General features: G+C 37.6%; 3 protein-coding genes across 3 annotated transcripts; 1 reads left to right on the top strand and 2 right to left on the bottom strand.

Annotated features, from left to right (window-relative positions):
- The first annotated feature begins 5,574 nt into the window (after positions 1-5,574).
- On the top strand, positions 5,575-6,798 carry LOC141459907 (uncharacterized). The gene has a single exon (XM_074139469.1). It carries the CDS (start codon positions 5,575-5,577, stop codon positions 6,796-6,798), a length of 1,224 nt encoding a protein of 407 aa, XP_073995570.1.
- Positions 6,799-15,121: 8,323 nt separating this feature from the next.
- On the bottom strand, positions 15,122-15,478 carry LOC141459908 (uncharacterized). The gene has a single exon (XM_074139470.1). The coding sequence runs from the start codon at positions 15,476-15,478 to the stop codon at positions 15,122-15,124; it is 357 nt and encodes a 118-aa protein (XP_073995571.1).
- A 171-nt stretch (positions 15,479-15,649) lies between these two features.
- Positions 15,650-16,084, bottom strand: LOC141459909 (uncharacterized). Its single transcript, XM_074139471.1, has one exon. It carries the CDS (start codon positions 16,082-16,084, stop codon positions 15,650-15,652), a length of 435 nt encoding a protein of 144 aa, XP_073995572.1.
- Positions 16,085-18,602: the final 2,518 nt, after the last annotated feature.

Here is an 18,602-nt window from a genome sequence, read left to right on the forward strand (position 1 = left end):
TTCTTTGGTAAAAACAAAAACGGATCCGTACCGGTGGAAGTACAACTACAGCATGCAACAGTTTTCTTTGAGATGTTTACCCATAAAACCATGGTTATACGAGGAAAACCATCATGGCTAGAAGATCTCCTCAAATATCAACGTCCGAAGATCAATTTATTAAGAAATGGATATTTTAAATTAATGAGTTTAACAGATGATGTTAATAAAGAAGTCACTTATTTGAGGAAAATTATGAACTGTTTTAACACCGATGATGATGATGTAAAAACTATTGAATAATTTTTTTTTTTATATAACCATTTCTTATTATTTTCCTTAACGATGTGGAAGGTTAATAATACACAATTTAATTATAAAAACTTTATTATTCTACTAAATCATTTTTATTTATCCAAGAAGGTTTCTTAATACCTAACCACTTTACATACAGCTTATCATTTTTACGTCTTAGTATTTTTTCTACAAGATAAACATCTTTCAATTTAGTCTTCTGCAGTTCTTGTGTATAAAACGCTCCTTGAATAGGCTGTCCTGTCAAATCTTCCAACAAGTAAGTATATGGAATAGTGTTGCGGACTTTAATAATTTTAAATAATTCAGTGCTCCAATTGGGTGTGTAACCTCTGCTAAATATAGTTCTCTTTTTCGAAACACGTACATAGTTTCCTTCTTCAAAGCGTTGTTTATCTTTCCTTTTTGCTTTAGAAAAGTAGACATTAGCTAGTAAGAATGCTTCATTGTTAGAATTTACTTCCGTTGGTGCCATACCAACAGTACGGTGTACTTTGTTGTTGTAGGTATTTATGAGATCAGGTAAATGCTTTGTATAATTGTAGTTTCCTCTGAGACTAAATAAGCGATACAACATAGATTTAAAGGTTCTATTAAATCTTTCTACAATTGAACTTTTAACTTGGCTGTAAGTACTATAGTGATTAATGTTGTGCTTCTTCATGAGTTTCGTGAAGGAAACATTGTAGAATTCCTTCCCATTATCAGTCTGAATATTTTTCGGTACTCTTCCACTTGAAATAAAAATATCATTCATAGCTTGAGTGACATCTTTAGCGCTTTTGGATTTAACAGGCTCCACCCAGGCGTACTTTGAAAAACAATCAATCACTGCTAATATATATTTGAAACCGCTATTTTGACGAGCATATGGTATCATTTCCATTAAATCAGCTTGCCATAAATCATCAATACCTTTGAGCACTTTACGCCTTCGAGGGTAGCGTGAACGTGCTGGTCTATGAAGTTCAACAACTACAGCCTCTTTGCTAGACATGTCTTTATGGTTCAAAAATCGTTTTAAGCGTAGCTGCAGTTATAGGAACATTTGGGTTCAATAAACTTAATCGATTCCTAAAAACAGTGAATAAACCGCGCACAAAATTATCTGTAACTTTTTTTCGGGCTTCGTCATACGTTCTAAAAGATAACGTTTACTAACAAAGTGTTCTTGTAAATATGTATTTGTTACTAAATCTAACTCTTTTATATACTTTTCCAATTCTTCAGTTATAAAGTGTTCAAGGTAAATCTTATTAACAGCATCTGTACTATCAACAGGACTATTGATTCCAAGTAATCGTTTATTTTCAAAGTCGATATATTCTCCATCTTCGTCATCGCTAACATGAAATAGTGTTTTTAAGTGATGCAAATCTCTGCCAAACTTATCTACAGACATATCGAAAACCAAAAAACAACTGATGATTTATTCCACAAGTAATTCGTAATAAATAATATCCGCCTCTCTCAACTCTTCGATTATAGAATGAATTTCATTTCCATGTCCAGTGTGACCAGCACTTGTTGATGCATATAAGAGCCGAAGTCGATCCACTAATTCATTTGGATCATCCCAGTATTCATAAATATTTTGCCCCACATCCATACCTTTACCAGTAGTAGTAGTTCCCGTATGTCTTAGACCGTATCTTCTTTGAATAGGCTTTGTTGCAATTGTAGTCCGAGGTGTCCTAGTAACTTGATCCGCAGTTGATGGCGGCGTGAAATAGGGTTGAGCCATCTGTTCACCCGTAGAAGGATAAAATAAAGGAGCTATTATATTTTTGTATTTGAATCCTTTGCTGGCGCTAAGAGGTTTTTCATCGCTAAATTGTTGTTTATGTGCGTTACTAACTTCTAAAATATCCTTATAATTTTCCAAATCTTCTACAGTGTATTTGTTCGGCTTTTTTAAAAATAATAATTGTAATAACCCAGGAGTACCTTTATACCAGTTTCCATTTACATTGATATCATTATCCTCAATGTCTACCTGTGCATTTCCTATTGTCATGCCTCCAGTAGGTAACACTCTGATGCCGTATCTGTCATCAAGATCGCTAGTATCTGAAGTCATATGTTTCAATAAATATGGTTTTATTAAAGATCCTATCTCATCTACTTCTTCTAAGCTTTTCTCCAATTCCTCTTTACTATGTATTTGTTTAATTTGCTCTAGAGGAGAATCAGCGTCTTCAAACGTCTCTTCTTCCATTTTAATATCTAAAATATCCTTTCGTGGTATAGGAGTTGAAGCTTTAAGCGGTAATTTGACATCTTCTTCTTTGAGCGGTAATTTAACATCTTCTTCTTCTCTGAGCGGCACTTTAGCATCTTCTTTTTCAAGCGATGTCGCAGAAGTCGAAGCGTCGGATCTTTTAGAACGCTTTTTACTCTGTTCAACTAACTCTTGTAGCGGTTCTGAAATGGGCTTTAAACTTCTTTCCAGATCTTGCTGCGATAATTGAAGGCCTCTCTTTAAACTTTTGAACTTTTCTCGCAGAGTTTTAGAAGTTTTGATAAGATGTTGTGTAACTTTAGGATCCATTATGAATAATGATAGACCGATCGAAAACATTGCTCTATATATAGATGTATGTATCTCAACCTTTTCGAAATCTCCCATTGTGTAAGTCTCTTGTTTTATCTATTGTTAGAAAACTGTATGGTGCATCCCAGCAGACCTTACACATTTCTTTAAAATTATTAAATGACACACTTGGTGAACTTACATGATCGTTATAAATATGCCTTAAATTTAAATCATCTTGCGTAAAAATAACAATAAAATTGGCATTATAACGTATAAGATGTTTAGGAATCCTTGCATAGCTTTGTGTCAAATAGAAACAATCGATTCCTCTACGCCTTCCCATACTGTAATACTGTCTGATTATGTCCTGTTGATCCATTGCAATATCATCAAATACTATGATAGAATTCTTTTCAGCATTGTCTGGTGTGATTACCTGCTGCGTTTCATTGATTTCGTGAAAACCTATTTCTGGAACTAATTTGAATACGGTTTCTAAATATAGATATTTTTCTTGTTGGAGAGATCGGCTACATAAGTACACATTTCCAAATTTTAACCCATTCGGTTGTAAAAGCAAACAAGCTAAGAGATTGGTTTTACCAGACCCCGAACTACCACAAATAAGTGCACGTATATTATCAGGCAACAATTGGCCATGACCTTCATTTGCTTCCTGTTCTTCACCTGAAGGAATCACGTTATAAACAGGTAGACGTTCACTTTGTTTCTCCAAACGCATACTGATGTTGATGGCTCTAATTCTCAACCTATATAAGCAGATTCAGATCTAAGAATAGTCAAAATAATGAAAAGGAAAACAACGGGTAGAGGTCTGATAAATTCAGTGATTAACAAGCTTCCATTTGAAGCGCATATTCCAGGTTATAGATTTTGTGGTCCCGGAACTAAATTACAGGAAAGATTAGCGCGTGGTGATAAAGGTATTAATCCTTTAGACGAGGCCTGCAGGGAGCACGACATTGCATATTTTAAAAACAAAGATTTAAAATCAAGGCCTAACGCTGATCGCATCTTAGCAGAAAAAGCTTGGCAAAGAACAAAGTCAAGTGACTCATCTTTTGGTGAAAAATCGGCTGCTTGGGCTGTTACTAACGCTATGAAAATGAAAGTAAAATTGGGAGGAGGTGATGGTATCAAGAAGAAAAGAACTTACAAAGATGTAATAAGTGCTGCTCGCGTCACATCGCCTACATCAATTAGTGGAGCCTCCAAAACAGCTCTGAAAAAAGCTAAACAGTTTTCATCCAAATCAAAACTAGACAGATTACCAAGAATATTACCAGTTCCAAGAACTGGAGGTATTCTCCCTTTTCTGGTGCCATTATTTGCAGGTTTATCTGCTCTAGGAAGTCTAGCGGGTGGAGCAGTAGCGGTTGCTAAGGCAGTTAAAGATACGAGAGATGCTAGAGACCGTCTAGAGGAAATGAGGCGTCACAATCAGAAGATGGAAGAACAGAAAATTGGCCAAGGTTTCTACCTTTAACCTTATAAAAAAGGATATGGTCTTTATATTAAGCAAGATTGACTACTACTACCTAACAGAGCTCTCACAAATATAGAGTTGATGAAATTTGCCAAAAACATACCCCATTTTAGAGGTGTTTATATGCGTGATTCTTTGCCAAGCACTCCTAAAACTCATGAATGTGGTATTGTAAATCTAGATTCAGTGAAAAACATCGGTACTCATTAGGTCGCCTATATTAAGAAAAATAATAAAGTAATTTATTTCGATCCTTATGGAAATCTAAGACCACCATTGGAACTCCTACATTATTTCAGAAACTGTGATATTACATACAATCGTAGAAGATATCAAGATTTGAATACTCCATATTGTGGACATTTATGTTTGAAATTTCTATATAATAACGCCAAATAAGCATTTACGGAATTCAGTCATGTCGTACACCTTTACCTTAACAGGAACTTCGAGCATTCTTAGTGCCGAGTTTTTTCCGCCAATTAATTTATTAGACGTTGGTGATGATTATAGCATTGGTTTATTAAGTTTTCAGTCATACAATTCCATACCGAATATCATTGAAGGAGTTAACAATCTTTTTCATTATGGAGACAATGTTATTAGTTTACCTACAGGAACTTATGAAGTGGAAGCTATAGCACGTTATCTAAAATCGCATATAAATTCTGCAGATTCGTTGAAATTGAAAGGTAATACCAACACATTGAAGGTGGAATTAACATGTACACAACCTGTTTACTTCAATAAAGAACATTCGATCGGCCCTTTACTGGGCTTCACTAAACATGAGGTGTTGGAAAAAATGAACACACATAAATCAGACGAAATTGTACAGATTCATAGTGTCAATACAGTTGCAATTAACTGTAATATAGCATCCGGTTCATATAGAAACGGGAAACCAGGACATACTATATATGAATTTTCACCAATAGTTCCTCCAGGATTTAAGATCGTACAAGAACCTTCTCCAGTCATTTACTTTCCAGTTATCGGCGAAGTAATCAACAATATAACACTTGTTATAACGGATCAAAACCAGAACTTAGTGGATTTTAGCGGAGAGACAATTACCATCAGATTACATCTAAAGAAAAATGGGTATTGATTTTCGAAAGTATAAAATGGATTACGCTGCAGTGAAATCAACTAGTATTCAACGGTCACCTTACCGAGTGTTAACGCCATCAAATAGTTACTTCCTACAAAGTATAGGACTTTTGATTAAACCAAAATGGAAGAAATACTAAATGTGGATAAAAAAGTGAGTTTTGAAGAGAGAATAACGGACTTTGAGTTTCACTCTCATCAGCCTTACAATCAATCATTGGACAATTCTGACGAAATTATAATTGCCGTACAACAGCAAGACATCTACACTGCTCCATCCAAGAGTTTTCTCTACATTCAAGGACAACTGGTTCAAGAAGGAGTAGCATCTATAGATCCAAGTGTATTGAGTTTAGTAAGAAATGGATTTTTGTTTTTGTTTGACGAAATCAAGTATCAGTTGAATGGTGTATTAATTGACCATGTTCGGAATCCTGGAACTGTTAGTACATTAAAAAGTTATGCATCTCTTAGCCCAGACCAGGCATTAGGATTGGAAATGAGTGGTTGGATGATGCCTGGTGAATATGTGAAATTAGTAGATGAAAAAGGCAATTTTGATGCTTGCATCCCCTTAGACATTGTAATGGGTTTCTTCGAAGATTACAATCAAATAATTCTACAAGGAAAACACGAATTAATTCTACATCGCAGCAGATCAGATAATGATTGTATAAGAGTTTTAGGGGATCATACCAATGTTAAGGCATCCATTAAATTGAAGTCTATACAGTGGAAAATGCCTTACGTTAAAGTTTCTGACGAACAAAGGTTAACATTTTTAAATTTGGTCGACAAAGGAAAAACGGTTCACATGGCATTCCGTTCATGGGATTTAGTAGAATATCCTTCTCTACCTGTAACAAAGAAGCACACTTGTGTAGTGAAAACTACAACAAATTTGGAAAAAACCCGATATGTCATAATTGCATATCAAACAAACAAAAAGAATAATGTACAAAGTGATATGTCTCAGTTCAATCATTGTAATATATCAAATGTTAAATTGCATCTAAATTCTGAGGTTTATCCTTATGATGATCTTAACATAGACTTTTCAAAGAATCACTTTTCAATTCTTTACTGTATGTATCAAAATTTTCAAAAGAGTTATTATGCGAAGGAAAATCAACCTATTTTAAGCAAAGAACAATTCAGGGATGAAGCTCCTATTATTATAATAGACTGTTCTCATCAGTCTGAGGCAATTAGATCATCTTCAGTTGACATTAGAATAGAATTGGAAGCATCAGAAACGTTTAAAGCTGATACAACAGCCTACGCTTTAATTCTACATGATGCTCTAGTTGAATATAATCCATTGACTGGTTTAGTTAGAAGAATTTAATTGGTGGGAGTGGGGGAAAGAATCACATAGTGCTATACAGTTCACCAATATGCATGCCTTCAATGTTATCAATGTTAACAATACGGCAAGCCTACTTTCATCGTATTGATTCTAATGTTTGGGGAGAGAAATCTTTCAGATCAGCTGTAAGTCCGGAATGACTTGCCTTTAACAAGTCTTCATCAAGAAGATAAGAGAGGATTGTGTATTTATTAGGGACAAGAGAGAGATTTTAAAAGATGTAATTGTCCATGTAAATTACATAGCAATCATGATCAAAATTGTATATTGCTTATGGTATTAAATAAATGGTTTTTTTCTTATAAAAATGAATGGTATTTTTTTTTTTCTATCCTTAGATACAGTTCTTTTTTCTCTAATTTTTCAATCATTAACTGGTAAAAACTCTGCTGCATCTTCATCACATGCGCATACTAATCCACAGTGGTGGTGGTGGGGGGGGGGATTTAATATATTTAGTAACAGATACTAGATAATATTTTTAGTTCACATCCACACATTGTGCGTGTAACTCCTCAATCATGTATCCGCTAATTATTGATTTACAAGGTTATCAAAAAAGGAAAAATTATAATAATGACGATACGTTTATTGTTCGTGAAATGGCCATGGCTAACACAAACCTCAACATTATTGGATGTTGGATGTTTAAATTACCCGACAATGACGACAACAGCTTGTGTAGTGCTCCAAACAGGTGGTTAATGAACAACCATCATGGGATTTCACAACAAAATGGCGACCTAAATTATGAGGAATTTGGCGCCATTTTAAAGAGGTCAACACTAGGGTGTAGTTATTTGTTCACAAAAGGTAAGGAAAAATGTAGATTTTTAGAAAAGATATTGAACATACCTGTATATGATTTACACGATTTTGGTTGTCCACCCATTAAATCATTACCTAATATTAATAATTATAAATGTTCGTTTCATTGTAATACTACTTTCATTTGTTCCTTACAATATGTGAATAGATTAGCCTCTTGGGTAAACATTAACAAATTTAAAATAGATTTTTTCAATTATAACGCTAGATTGATTACTTTCCTTCATTGTAATGTTGATGATTGTATGAGTAAAAAAGAGGTGCTAGCTTTTAATGGATTCATTTATGTAAGGAAAAATTGTATAAAATGCGTATATTGTAATCTTGTTTTAGATTTAAATACGCTAACAGATTGTCCATGTAGTAAACACAAAAAGGAAAGCCCCTTTTGTTCTTACCACTTTTAGATAAACTTATATGATTTTTGTAACTAAAATAAATAAATAAAAAATTCAATTTTTATTTTATTTTCCTCACCCCCTCATACTTTCATAATTAACGTAATAGTATATATATATATATGTATATATATATATATATGTATATATATATATATATAGTTACTTAATTAGTAACGTAATATGATATGGGTGCATGCTAAAAAAAAAAAGTGTTAATATTATTCCCTTTATTGAAAATATTCCAAGTATTATTACTCTTAAAAAATATTCCCAATTAAATAATATTCCTAATAACATTAAAATGCACTATTAGAAACAGGATGTGATAAGAACATGTTAAGAGAGGTGTGTGTGAGTCATAGGAAAACGCTACATGGCCATCATAATAACCACATAAATAATACTAATATTCTTAATTAATTATTAAAATGCGCTAATAGGATGTGTGTGTGTGTCATAAGAGATGTGCAATGTACCCGGCATATGCCCCCACCCCTGTAAACCTTTCATCCATTTGGACGGCTTGAGGGTTATGTCTTGTGACGTAGGACTTGCGTTCCTTGTGACGTAGGAGATTAATATGGTCGTGGGACTGGACGACCATGTGACGTACTCTCTGCCACTAACCCCTCTCACCCATTTGACCGGCATGAGAGGTATGCCTTGTGACGTAGGACTTGCGTTCCTTGTGTCGTAGGAGATGCGCATGTGTGACGTCAAAGGAACGCATCTCCTACGTCACATAGGGCAGGTCCTGAGCCATCCTCATCCCCTCCTACTCCCACTCCTAAAGTGAGTGAGGGTGAGGGGGTGGGATGGGGCTTGGCATAAGACCTCATCCAGTACGATGATTGGTAAGTAGAAAAGATGGGAGAAGACGCGCGTACGCGCGCTACCTCTCATACGTACGCACGCTCGATTTTGGTGTGGACAGGGGTGAGGAAGGGGGGAAACCCCCCTGCATTCCCTCGTCCTGTCACCCATAAGGGGTCGACGCAAAAGAACGTCCTCGTATGCCCATAACTATACTACTTTTGGTCTCTAGTATTAATTCACTTAAAACAGAAATTAAGTCTGATATTAATAGTCTCAAAAAGGATATTAATATTTTGAATGCCAAGAGTGTTAAGTTGAACAAACAACAAACTTCATTTGCAAAAAAATTAAACAATTTACATCGTCTACTGATTGAAAATGAACAGAATTTAAATTATAATAAAGTTAGATTGACAAATATCCCTTGTGCTGAGAATGAGAATATTTTTAATATAATTAAATCTATATGTGACTTTATTGGCGTAAATATTACCGAAGAAGATCTGGTTTTTTACTACCGGCTTAACAAGAAAGCCCCTTTTGTAATTTCGGATGGTGCCTCTCTCTCTAATGAGATGGGTGTTACTCAGGGGGTGCTACAGGGCGAGATATTGAGTCCACTACTGTTTTCGCTCTTTTCAGCCGACATTGTAGATTATTTCGTTGATCATGGTGTTCGAGGTGTAAATATCAGCTCACACAGAGATCTTATAATGGTCCTTTATGCAGATGACCTGTGTATATTTTCTTCTTCTTGGCTAGAAATGCAGACTAATCTCAGAATCTTAGAAAGTTACTGTAATGAGAATTCTCTTTCTGTAAATACCAAGAAAACTGTGCTGGTTCCCTTTCATAAAGGTGGAAGACTTCCGAAATTTCCCAAGTTTTATTATGGTCGGGAGAGTATATCTGTAGAGAGCTCTTTTGTATACTTTGGTGTCCCACTCTATGCTTCTGGCAGATTCTCTCAGGCTGGTAAGTGGTTTTTACAGAAAAGTATTGCAGCCAACTCTGTGGTCTACAGATTATTAAGTACCAGTAAATCAGATGTTTGGAGCACCAAATGCTATCTGTATAAATCTCTCTCTGAAAGTGTTTTGCTATATAGTGCCGAAATTTGGGGCTCTCAGTGTTTGGATATCCTCGAAAGGAGCCAAATCTTGTTCTTTAAATCCCTTCTACAGCTTTCCCCCAGTACTCCAAACTCGTACATAAGACTTGAAACAGGAAGGGTGCATGTAAAATACAATGTTTTCAAGAGAATGTTGAAATGGTGGGAAAAATTGCTACTCATGCCGGATAGCTGCATTCCTAGAATTTGCTATATGAGATTGCACCAACTAGCTAATTTCTCTTCAATACCTTTCAATTGGGTATCTGAATTTAAATCGTTTTTTTATCTCATTGGAGGAGGATGTGTGGCTTAAGCAAGATGTTTCTTTTCTGCGAAAAAGCAGATGTGATGTACTTGCCAAGCTGAAAAACCACTTATCTTCAATTGATGTTGACCTTGTTTTAAATAGTCGATATAATTTATATTATAGAAATATTAGCTCCTTTGGATCTGGAGAAAGTTATCTCAATTTGAAGTGCCATATCAACAAATTAAGGTTGATGGCTCAGATAAGACTGGCTTGTAAAAAGTGCTCTAAGGTATCAAATTTATGCGCTATAAATTTTCTCCAGAGAGTTACTGTCTGCTTTGTGATTCACAACAGTTCGATACATTGTCTCATTTCTTTTTAGATTGCTCAGAACTTAATCACCTTAGAACTAAATACATTTCCTGTTTCATAAATGATTCTATGACTGTAACTGAAAAAATTGAAAATTTATTAACACTTTGACCTTAAGTAAAATGAATAACCTATTCTTGTTTACAGTGAATGGTCTCAAACTTAAGTGTTAATATGTTTTTTGTGCGTGTATATAATGTCATTTAACATATACCTGTGTATATGTATAAATTTACTTTTTCCTTTTCTAGGCGGCTTATGTATTTTTTTTGTGGCTTTGAGTTTTCATCTTATCCTCCCCGTTTCATATCTATTTTCTAAGTTCATGAATATTATTATGTTTTAATTTTTGTGCAATTTCTTTTTTATTATTATTATTATTATTATTTTGTTTATTTATTTCCAAATTAATCAAATCTACTTAATTTCGATTTTATTAGATATCAAGTGTCCTACTTTTGTTTGAATTTTCTGTATTTTTTAACAGTTACTTTAATTTTGTATGTTTTATTATTATATTGTACATGCGCTGTTTGCATTCCATTATTTATTTTCAATACTTTCAGTTCAGCATTATTGTATCACAAATACATACAACTCCTTGCTTGTAAAGTGTAAACTTAAAAAGCAATAAATATTATTATTATTATTATTATGTTTGGACTCTAGTCTTGCATAAACTCGACGTAGGGAATACGGAGATATGGGGACTTTGCATGACGAGACTCAGTTTGGAGAAGGCGCCTTAGAGCGATTTTTCTAGATTCGCCTAGGCAACAAGGACTAGTTTTCAGCGGCAGGGCCACTGAAAAACGACCATCAGGGAGTCGGGAATGTGACTTAGCGAAGCAATCTTCGGCTTTCAATTCATCTGGTGTAAGGGGGGAGACCTCAGACACTTCCTCCAGGGCAAACATTTTCTCCATCAGACGGGACAAGACTTGGTCAGGAGGGTGCTGAGTTGGTTGGGAGACTTTTCCAGAACTGAGGCGAAGTACTGTGGGTTGAACAGAAATTACCGACACAGGATTGACCAAGGGGAATCAACCGGCAGAGTAGAATTTTCAGAGGGAGCGACTTCCGCCGAAATTATGGTAGGAGGAAGAGGTACAGAATCAGGGGTGGTAAGAATTTGCAGCGGACGCCGCGTTCTAGTTAAACGTTGTGGTTTAGGGTTAGGAAGCTGAATAGCCAAAGTTGGATGAGCAGATTGCTGAGGGATGATTTCCTCTTGGGAAGTTGACAAAATTTGAGCAGAGGACGAAGACAGGCTAGGGGGAACTGACTGTTCTGACTCCACGACGAGTTCAGAATTATTACAATCAGCAGATGGCTCAAACTCAAACTTATCAGGAGGGGTACCGGTCGAAGTCTTGCTTTCTGGAATAGACTGGTCAACAAGTATCTTAGGGACGGTTAAATGACCGTACTTATGTTTGAATAAGATTTTGTAGTAAATCCGGTAAAATTTGGAGTTAGACGTTTGGTTCTGGACAGAAGGATCAAAACGAACCCTTTTAGCAGATCGGTTGTCAATCGAGCATTGGGGGAACCATTCTTTGAGCGAATCATCTGGCTAAGATCGATAGCATCAAAAACCGAGGCTGAAAATACCACATCTACTGGAATTGGTTGAAGGTCGGGTCGGCTAAGTATTTGTCTGCTATTTGTTCCCAATCAATGACGGGAAAATACGAGGATGGGGCACCCGGAACAGTCTTGGTGACTACACGAAATGGAACTTTGAGTTTGGAAAAGGGCGGACACGAGGGTGTCGGCCATTGGACTGGTGGCGGTGATGACGAGGGTGAAGACATCCTCGGTGTACGAGGAACAAACCGGACCGATAAGGTTTGAACTGGCTCGGCGAGGGAACTCCTACCGCCTTAGATTCTCGGACAGGAGAGATAGGACCAGGTTGATGGGAAGAAGGCGTTGGAATATGACCGGGGCTAGACTGTACAGGGAGGGGCGACGATTTTTTAAGAGCCAGTTTAGGGGAGAACCTGTCCTCCTGATCCTTCAGGAAGTCCAGTAGTTCATCAAATGACCTCAGACACTTCTTTCTGAACTCCTTCTGAAGGCCAGAAGACAGGACAGACAGGGTGATATGGCATAAGAGGAAGTCCAAAGGATGCGGGATGTCAAAGTGGTCCAGCAGAATCTGTCTGCCAAACAGCCAGGCTATACATTCCTCTATGCCGGAATCCGCGGCCGGAAACTGAAGGAAGGCTTCTATCATGGAGCTAGCACTTCGAAGCACTCCTTCGTACCGGGCGTCCAATATCTCCCAGGCATAGAGATATCCCGCTTCCGTCAATTTAGCATTCTGAAGGAATATATATCCTATATATCCTAAGTAGCGAAGTTCGCTCCTACAAAACTGACACTTTTCCCATGATAATTTCAGTCCAGCCGCTCCTAAACGCTCGAGAACATCTTCTAATACTTCTCGATGCTTCTGGAAAGTAAGTGTGACGATAATGATGTCATCCAAGTATGCGAAGACGTATGGTTCTAGCGTGGGTCCCATGATATTATCTAATAAGCCTTTGCCATGTGGCAGGGGCATTATGTAGACCAAACGGCATGCGGCGAAATTGAAACTACCCTCTATGCGGTACGGTGAAGGCCGTGCGCTCTCTGCTGTTCTTCTCCACAGGGATCTGCCAATATGCGCTCTTGATGTCCAAGGAGGAGAGATACCTACCGTTTCGTAAACGATCCAATATGGCCGACACATACAGTAAAGGGTACACGTCTCGTTTGGTGACTTTGTTCACTGCCCGATAATCCACACAAAAGCGATACTTCCCATCCTTCTTCTTTAGCATGACAACTAGATGACCACCCGCTACTTGATGGTTCCACTATCCCATCCTCCAGCATCGCATCAAGTTCCTTATTTATGGCCTCTTGTATAAAGGGGGACACTGGGTAATATCGCTGTTTCAGTGGGGGTTGATCTCTAGAGTTGATTGAAGGCCAGGTCGGCAAAAGGCAAACGGCGGAGATGTGGCCATTTACCGAGGAAAGACATTTGCAGAGAGGGAGGAACGATACTGTACAAGACTGTGGGATGTACCACCAAGAGAGGAAAATCAGCGTTATGCATGAGCGTGAAAGTGGTGCGAAAGCGCGACCTTAAAGGTGTATAAAACCCCAGGGTCAGCAAATCAGTATCAGCGCAAAACAGCGGTGATCCCAACGCCTGGGCGAATCGGAGTGTGATAAAGTGAGAGGGTTCGGAGAGGAGAGAGGGCGCGCCGTCGTCAAGGCCTGAGGTGAGAGTGTCCGTCGTGAATAAGAAGAGGTTGAGGTTGGAATAGAGAAGATGGAGCCCGCTTATCCGCAGGAGGCGAAGACGCCGGTTTAGTGTCAGTAATCTCGGTTCGGCGGTCCAAGTGGCCCAGCGTGTGGTGCTTACCCGCAAACTTGCATCGATGAAGAGAGCGGCACGCAGAAGTTTGATGCGCCGCGAATAAGCAATTTCGGCCTAATGCATTACGATCAACGTACTCGCGGCGATGTGGAACCGATAGCGAGCGGTCGGTAAATGTGTAGCGGGGGAAGAGGAGGCGCGGAAGGCTTTTGTTAATGTTTCAACCAAGTGGTGGTAAAACTTCCGCTCCATCAGAAACTTCACCCACCAACATCTCGTCAGTGAGGCCATCAGGGGGTGAATCCGCATCGAGATAGATTTCAACCCGCCTCCGGAAGGTGGCGAAGACATCATCGATAAGAACACGCCGTGATGCGATGAAGCATGAAGTCAGCTCAGAGTCCTGAGTAAAAAGTGGACTGTATGAATGCGTTATATCCGGCCCGGAGGACCAAAATGTAGACGCCCCAAACGTCTACACCCAGAAGCAGGTTACAAGAAATGCTATTAGGCGAGAATAAATGTAATAACGAGAAAAGGAAGAGAAAAGGTGGAGGGTACTTACCCTTTGGTGCCAGATATTGCTGATGAAGTGCTGTCAAGTCGCCAGAGAAGCGATGAAAGGGAAAAGAAATTGTGGAGCGGAAGCGGGTGTAGGTGCGTGTTTGGGAGTGTGTCGGTTGTAATGAAGGAGAAAACAGAAAGGACTTATGAGGCAGTGGCGTATGCGTCCGTCAAGGTGGTATGGCAACCAACGAGTTTTTTAACCAAATTTTGCACATCGTTTGTGCCGGCGATGTACCAAGTTTCATCGTTTGTGCCGCAATAATAAAGAAGTTGTATGAATAAATCACTGGTTCACTAGAAAAATGAAATGAGTTCTTTACTCTGCAATAAACCATGACACACTGTGCTTCAGCCACTACCGTTCTGTTGGTAGCGCTGGTGTCGATGTGTCGACCATCACTTTATTATGTAACAAAATATACAAATCAAAATATATACACAATTCAAAATACATAATTCAATAGAGCCTGATGCATACAATTTATGACTTAACATCCACCCCCCCTTGAAAGGCGAAAGTCTTTCAAAAAAAAAAAAAATTTCAAATTTTCATTGCTCTTCATTCAATGACATCATTCCTCTTCTTGATCAGGAAGTGGAAGCGGGTACAGTTTATTCACAGTCCTTGTAAACTGTTTACTGGAGCTTGTCTCAACTGTAGCTACACGTAGGACGCCATCCGAGCCAGTGTGTATCTGAACTACTCTTGCTAAAATCCATTGTTGTGGTTGTAAAGCAGGATTGTCTAAGAGAACAACGTCTCCTACTTGCACGTTCTTGTATCGGTCTTTCCATTTGTATCTTTGCTGCAGCTGCATTAGAAATTCCGTTTTCCATCTTCTCCAGAAATGCTGGACGACAGATTGAACCATTTGCCAACGTTTGAGCCTGTTGACTGGTGTACTTGTGTGATCCGTTTCTGACGGCATTGCAAGCGAGTCACCAACTAGTGTGAAGGGGTTAGTGGGGAAAGGTCTTCAGGACAGGAAGAAAGATAAGTTAATGGGCGAGAATTTAAAATAGCTTCTATTTGAGTTAATACTGTGTATAACTCTTCGAAATTTAATATTGAATTGCCTATAACTCTTTTAAGATGATACTTAACACTTTAAAACTCCTGCTTCCCAAATTCCTCCAAAATGTGGCGAACGGGCGGGTATAAATTTCCATTCTATACCTTCTGAAGCCAATAATTCAGGAACTGATTGATTTATTTCTTTATTTTTAAATAACTTGATTAGTTCTTTAGCAGCACCCACGAAGTTGGTGGCATTGTCCGAATATATTCTAGTACATACGCCTCTCCTAGACATAAATCTCCTTAAGGCAGCAAGGAAAGCATTCGTTGTGAGATCACTAACGACCTCTAAATGTATCGCACGAGTCGCAAAACCTACGAAAACACAAATATAAGCCTTAGTTGTTTTAGTGGATTTTCGAACACCTGATTTGATAATAATAGGTCCAGCAAAATCTAGTCCGGTAATTGAGAATGGTCTGGATACACTAACTCTATCTTTAGGTAAAAGACCCATGATAGCCGGTTTATTTTTCGGTTCAGCCTTAAAACAGATAACACATTCTCTACAGATTTGTTTTGCAATTATTTTGCCTTTAATTGGCCAATACATTTGTCTGATGGCTGTTAATAAACTTTGAGGTCCTGCATGTAAATAAATAATATGAAAATATCTAAATATTAATTTTGTAACATGATGTGCGTATGGAAGTATAATAGCATTAACTTGATCTGCAGGGAGTGATGCATTTCTTAAACGCCCTCCTCCTCTTAAGATGCCGTTTTTATCCAGAAAAGGATTTAAATTATGAATTTTACTTTTTTTATTTAATTGATTTCCCTTTTCTAATGTCTTGATTTCAATGTAAAACACTTCTGCTTGTACTAATTGATATATTTTAAATTTTGCATTGTTAAAATCACTTGTAGTTAAAAAATCGCAACTTCGATTTTCCTTTTCCACTTGAAGAGAATTTATGAACCTCAAAATATAAGCTACGATTCAGACTAATTTAACCCATGAAGAATAACGAGAAAGTAGTTCAAAGGTCTGCTTCTCACTGCAAGCGTTCATCAACGAATATTTAATTGGTTTTGCTTCCGGAATTTCCTCTATATTCTCATTGATTTAACTTGGTGGCCAATCTTTTTCATTTAATGCTAAACAATAGGGCCCATTAAACCACATAGAAAGGTTCATAAAGTGTCTAACATCTACTCCTCTAGAAGCAACATCACTAGGATTGTCTTCGCTTCGCACATGTTTCCAATTCCGAATTAAAGTATTTTCTTGAATGAATGCTACCCTGTTGCTTACATATGTTTTCCACTGATATGGATTTCCTTTTAACCAAGCTAAGACTATGGATGAATCAGTCCAAAATCTACATTCTCTGCAGTTGACATTAAGTGCGTTTGCGACCTTCAACATTAGCCGTGTTAACAGTTGAGCACCATTTAGTTCTAGTTCAGGCAAAGTTCTTTTCTTTAATGGAGCGACTCTGGCCTTGGCACATTGTTACGCCACCCTCTACAAACACAAACACCGCTGGAGAAGGTAAGCTCAGTGGAGACGGGGGGGTAAGGAGAAATGAGAAAACAAGGAAGAGGCAATATGCTGAATAATAATAAACAAATAACAATACTAGTGATTAGAATTAAAGTTAAAACAATACTCGGATAATAAGGGAAAAAAAAATAAAATAAAAATAAATTTATAATAGAAACTAGTTACCTAGTAACAGCTTCTCCGTTAGCAAATCTGTGTAGTGCGCCCCTGCTGGCCGTTACTCTAACCAGATCACTACTTCATTAAATAATTAAATTTATTGTCCATGTGAGATGTTGCTAGGGGTTTAAATAAAGATTCAGGGTTATGATAATATTATTATTGATCACAACAAAAAAAGGTCTTTTTACAGCAAAATACAGTATCATAAACCCTGCTTAATACTGAAAAATACAAAACTTGATTACTAGGTAATGAAATAATTGTCCTCAATAGAATCAGAAAACTAGTCACTCTTATTACATTGCCTACACTTACAGTCAATCCCAGGCCTGGTTTTGCTCCAATCTACCCTTCTTTCCTGGTCTTCTTATGGGAAGCTCGCCACCAGTCAGGTACTATTCCTTCCTGCCGCCCTTTGGGAAGTAGAGGTCCTCCGCTCAATGAATCCTCTCCCAGAGGCAAATCCCGCCAAGGTGATTTCTTTTCACTCCAATTTGTTTTGGCTCCAACCAGCTCGGTACAACAACCAATTTTCCACTCGTAATTAATTCTTTCTCAAAAAATCCCATCAGTCTCTATCTCCCATATGTTGCTCGCGTCGTTTCCCCCCCCCCCGCTGCCCTCTTCACATAGCCATGTGCTCTTCAAGTATAATTTTATCCACTTTCTTCATTTCTCTTAATTAAATTTCCTAGATTTATTTTCTTAATCCCCGATTTTACCTAATTCTAACTAACTGACCTGAACAAAATCTAGGAATAATTACAATCATACCCTCAAAATTGGTTTCGTTTGGAAAAGCTGTTACATCGTAACATTCCCTCTCCTTCCTGAAGAAAGAAGAGACAGGCAAAATAAGTTAATACTAAACCAATAAAGGGATATAATAATAAAGGAATATATTAATAAAGGAATATAATAATACAGGAATATAATGACAAGGGAATATAATAGTTAAAGAATATAACAATAAAGGAGTACAAGAAAGACAATGTAAATATAATAAAGGATAAAGAAAAGGCAATATGAAAGGTATGTTCAGGGGCTGAAGGACTGAGCAGGTTGCTGGGTGCGGTGTTCTACAAGTTATCCGGTCTCTGGTTGCGGCTTCATATCTTTTGGGTGCCAGATTCCCAAATTCCGGCCGTTTTCATCTCCTAATTCGTAAGCGGTGTTGGATATCTTCTGTAACACTGTACACTTCTTATATTTCGGCGCTAACTTACTAGAAAAGTCTTTAGAGGCATCAGACAAGAGAAACTCCCTCTTCCATACAACCTGTCCTGGGGCATAACTCACTTCT

The sequence above is a fragment of the Rhodnius prolixus genome, unplaced genomic scaffold, assembly GCF_049639745.1.
Source record: "Rhodnius prolixus isolate KJV_2025 unplaced genomic scaffold, Rpr scaffold_29, whole genome shotgun sequence".
Classification (NCBI taxonomy): Eukaryota; Metazoa; Arthropoda; class Insecta; order Hemiptera; family Reduviidae; genus Rhodnius; species Rhodnius prolixus.

Coding starts and splice junctions, on each gene's coding strand:
- LOC141459907 (XM_074139469.1), top strand. CDS start 5,575: ATGGAAGAAATACTAAATGTGGATAAAAAAGTGAGTTTTGAAGAGAGA.
- LOC141459908 (XM_074139470.1), bottom strand. CDS start 15,478: ATGCCGTCAGAAACGGATCACACAAGTACACCAGTCAACAGGCTCAAA.
- LOC141459909 (XM_074139471.1), bottom strand. CDS start 16,084: ATGGGTCTTTTACCTAAAGATAGAGTTAGTGTATCCAGACCATTCTCA.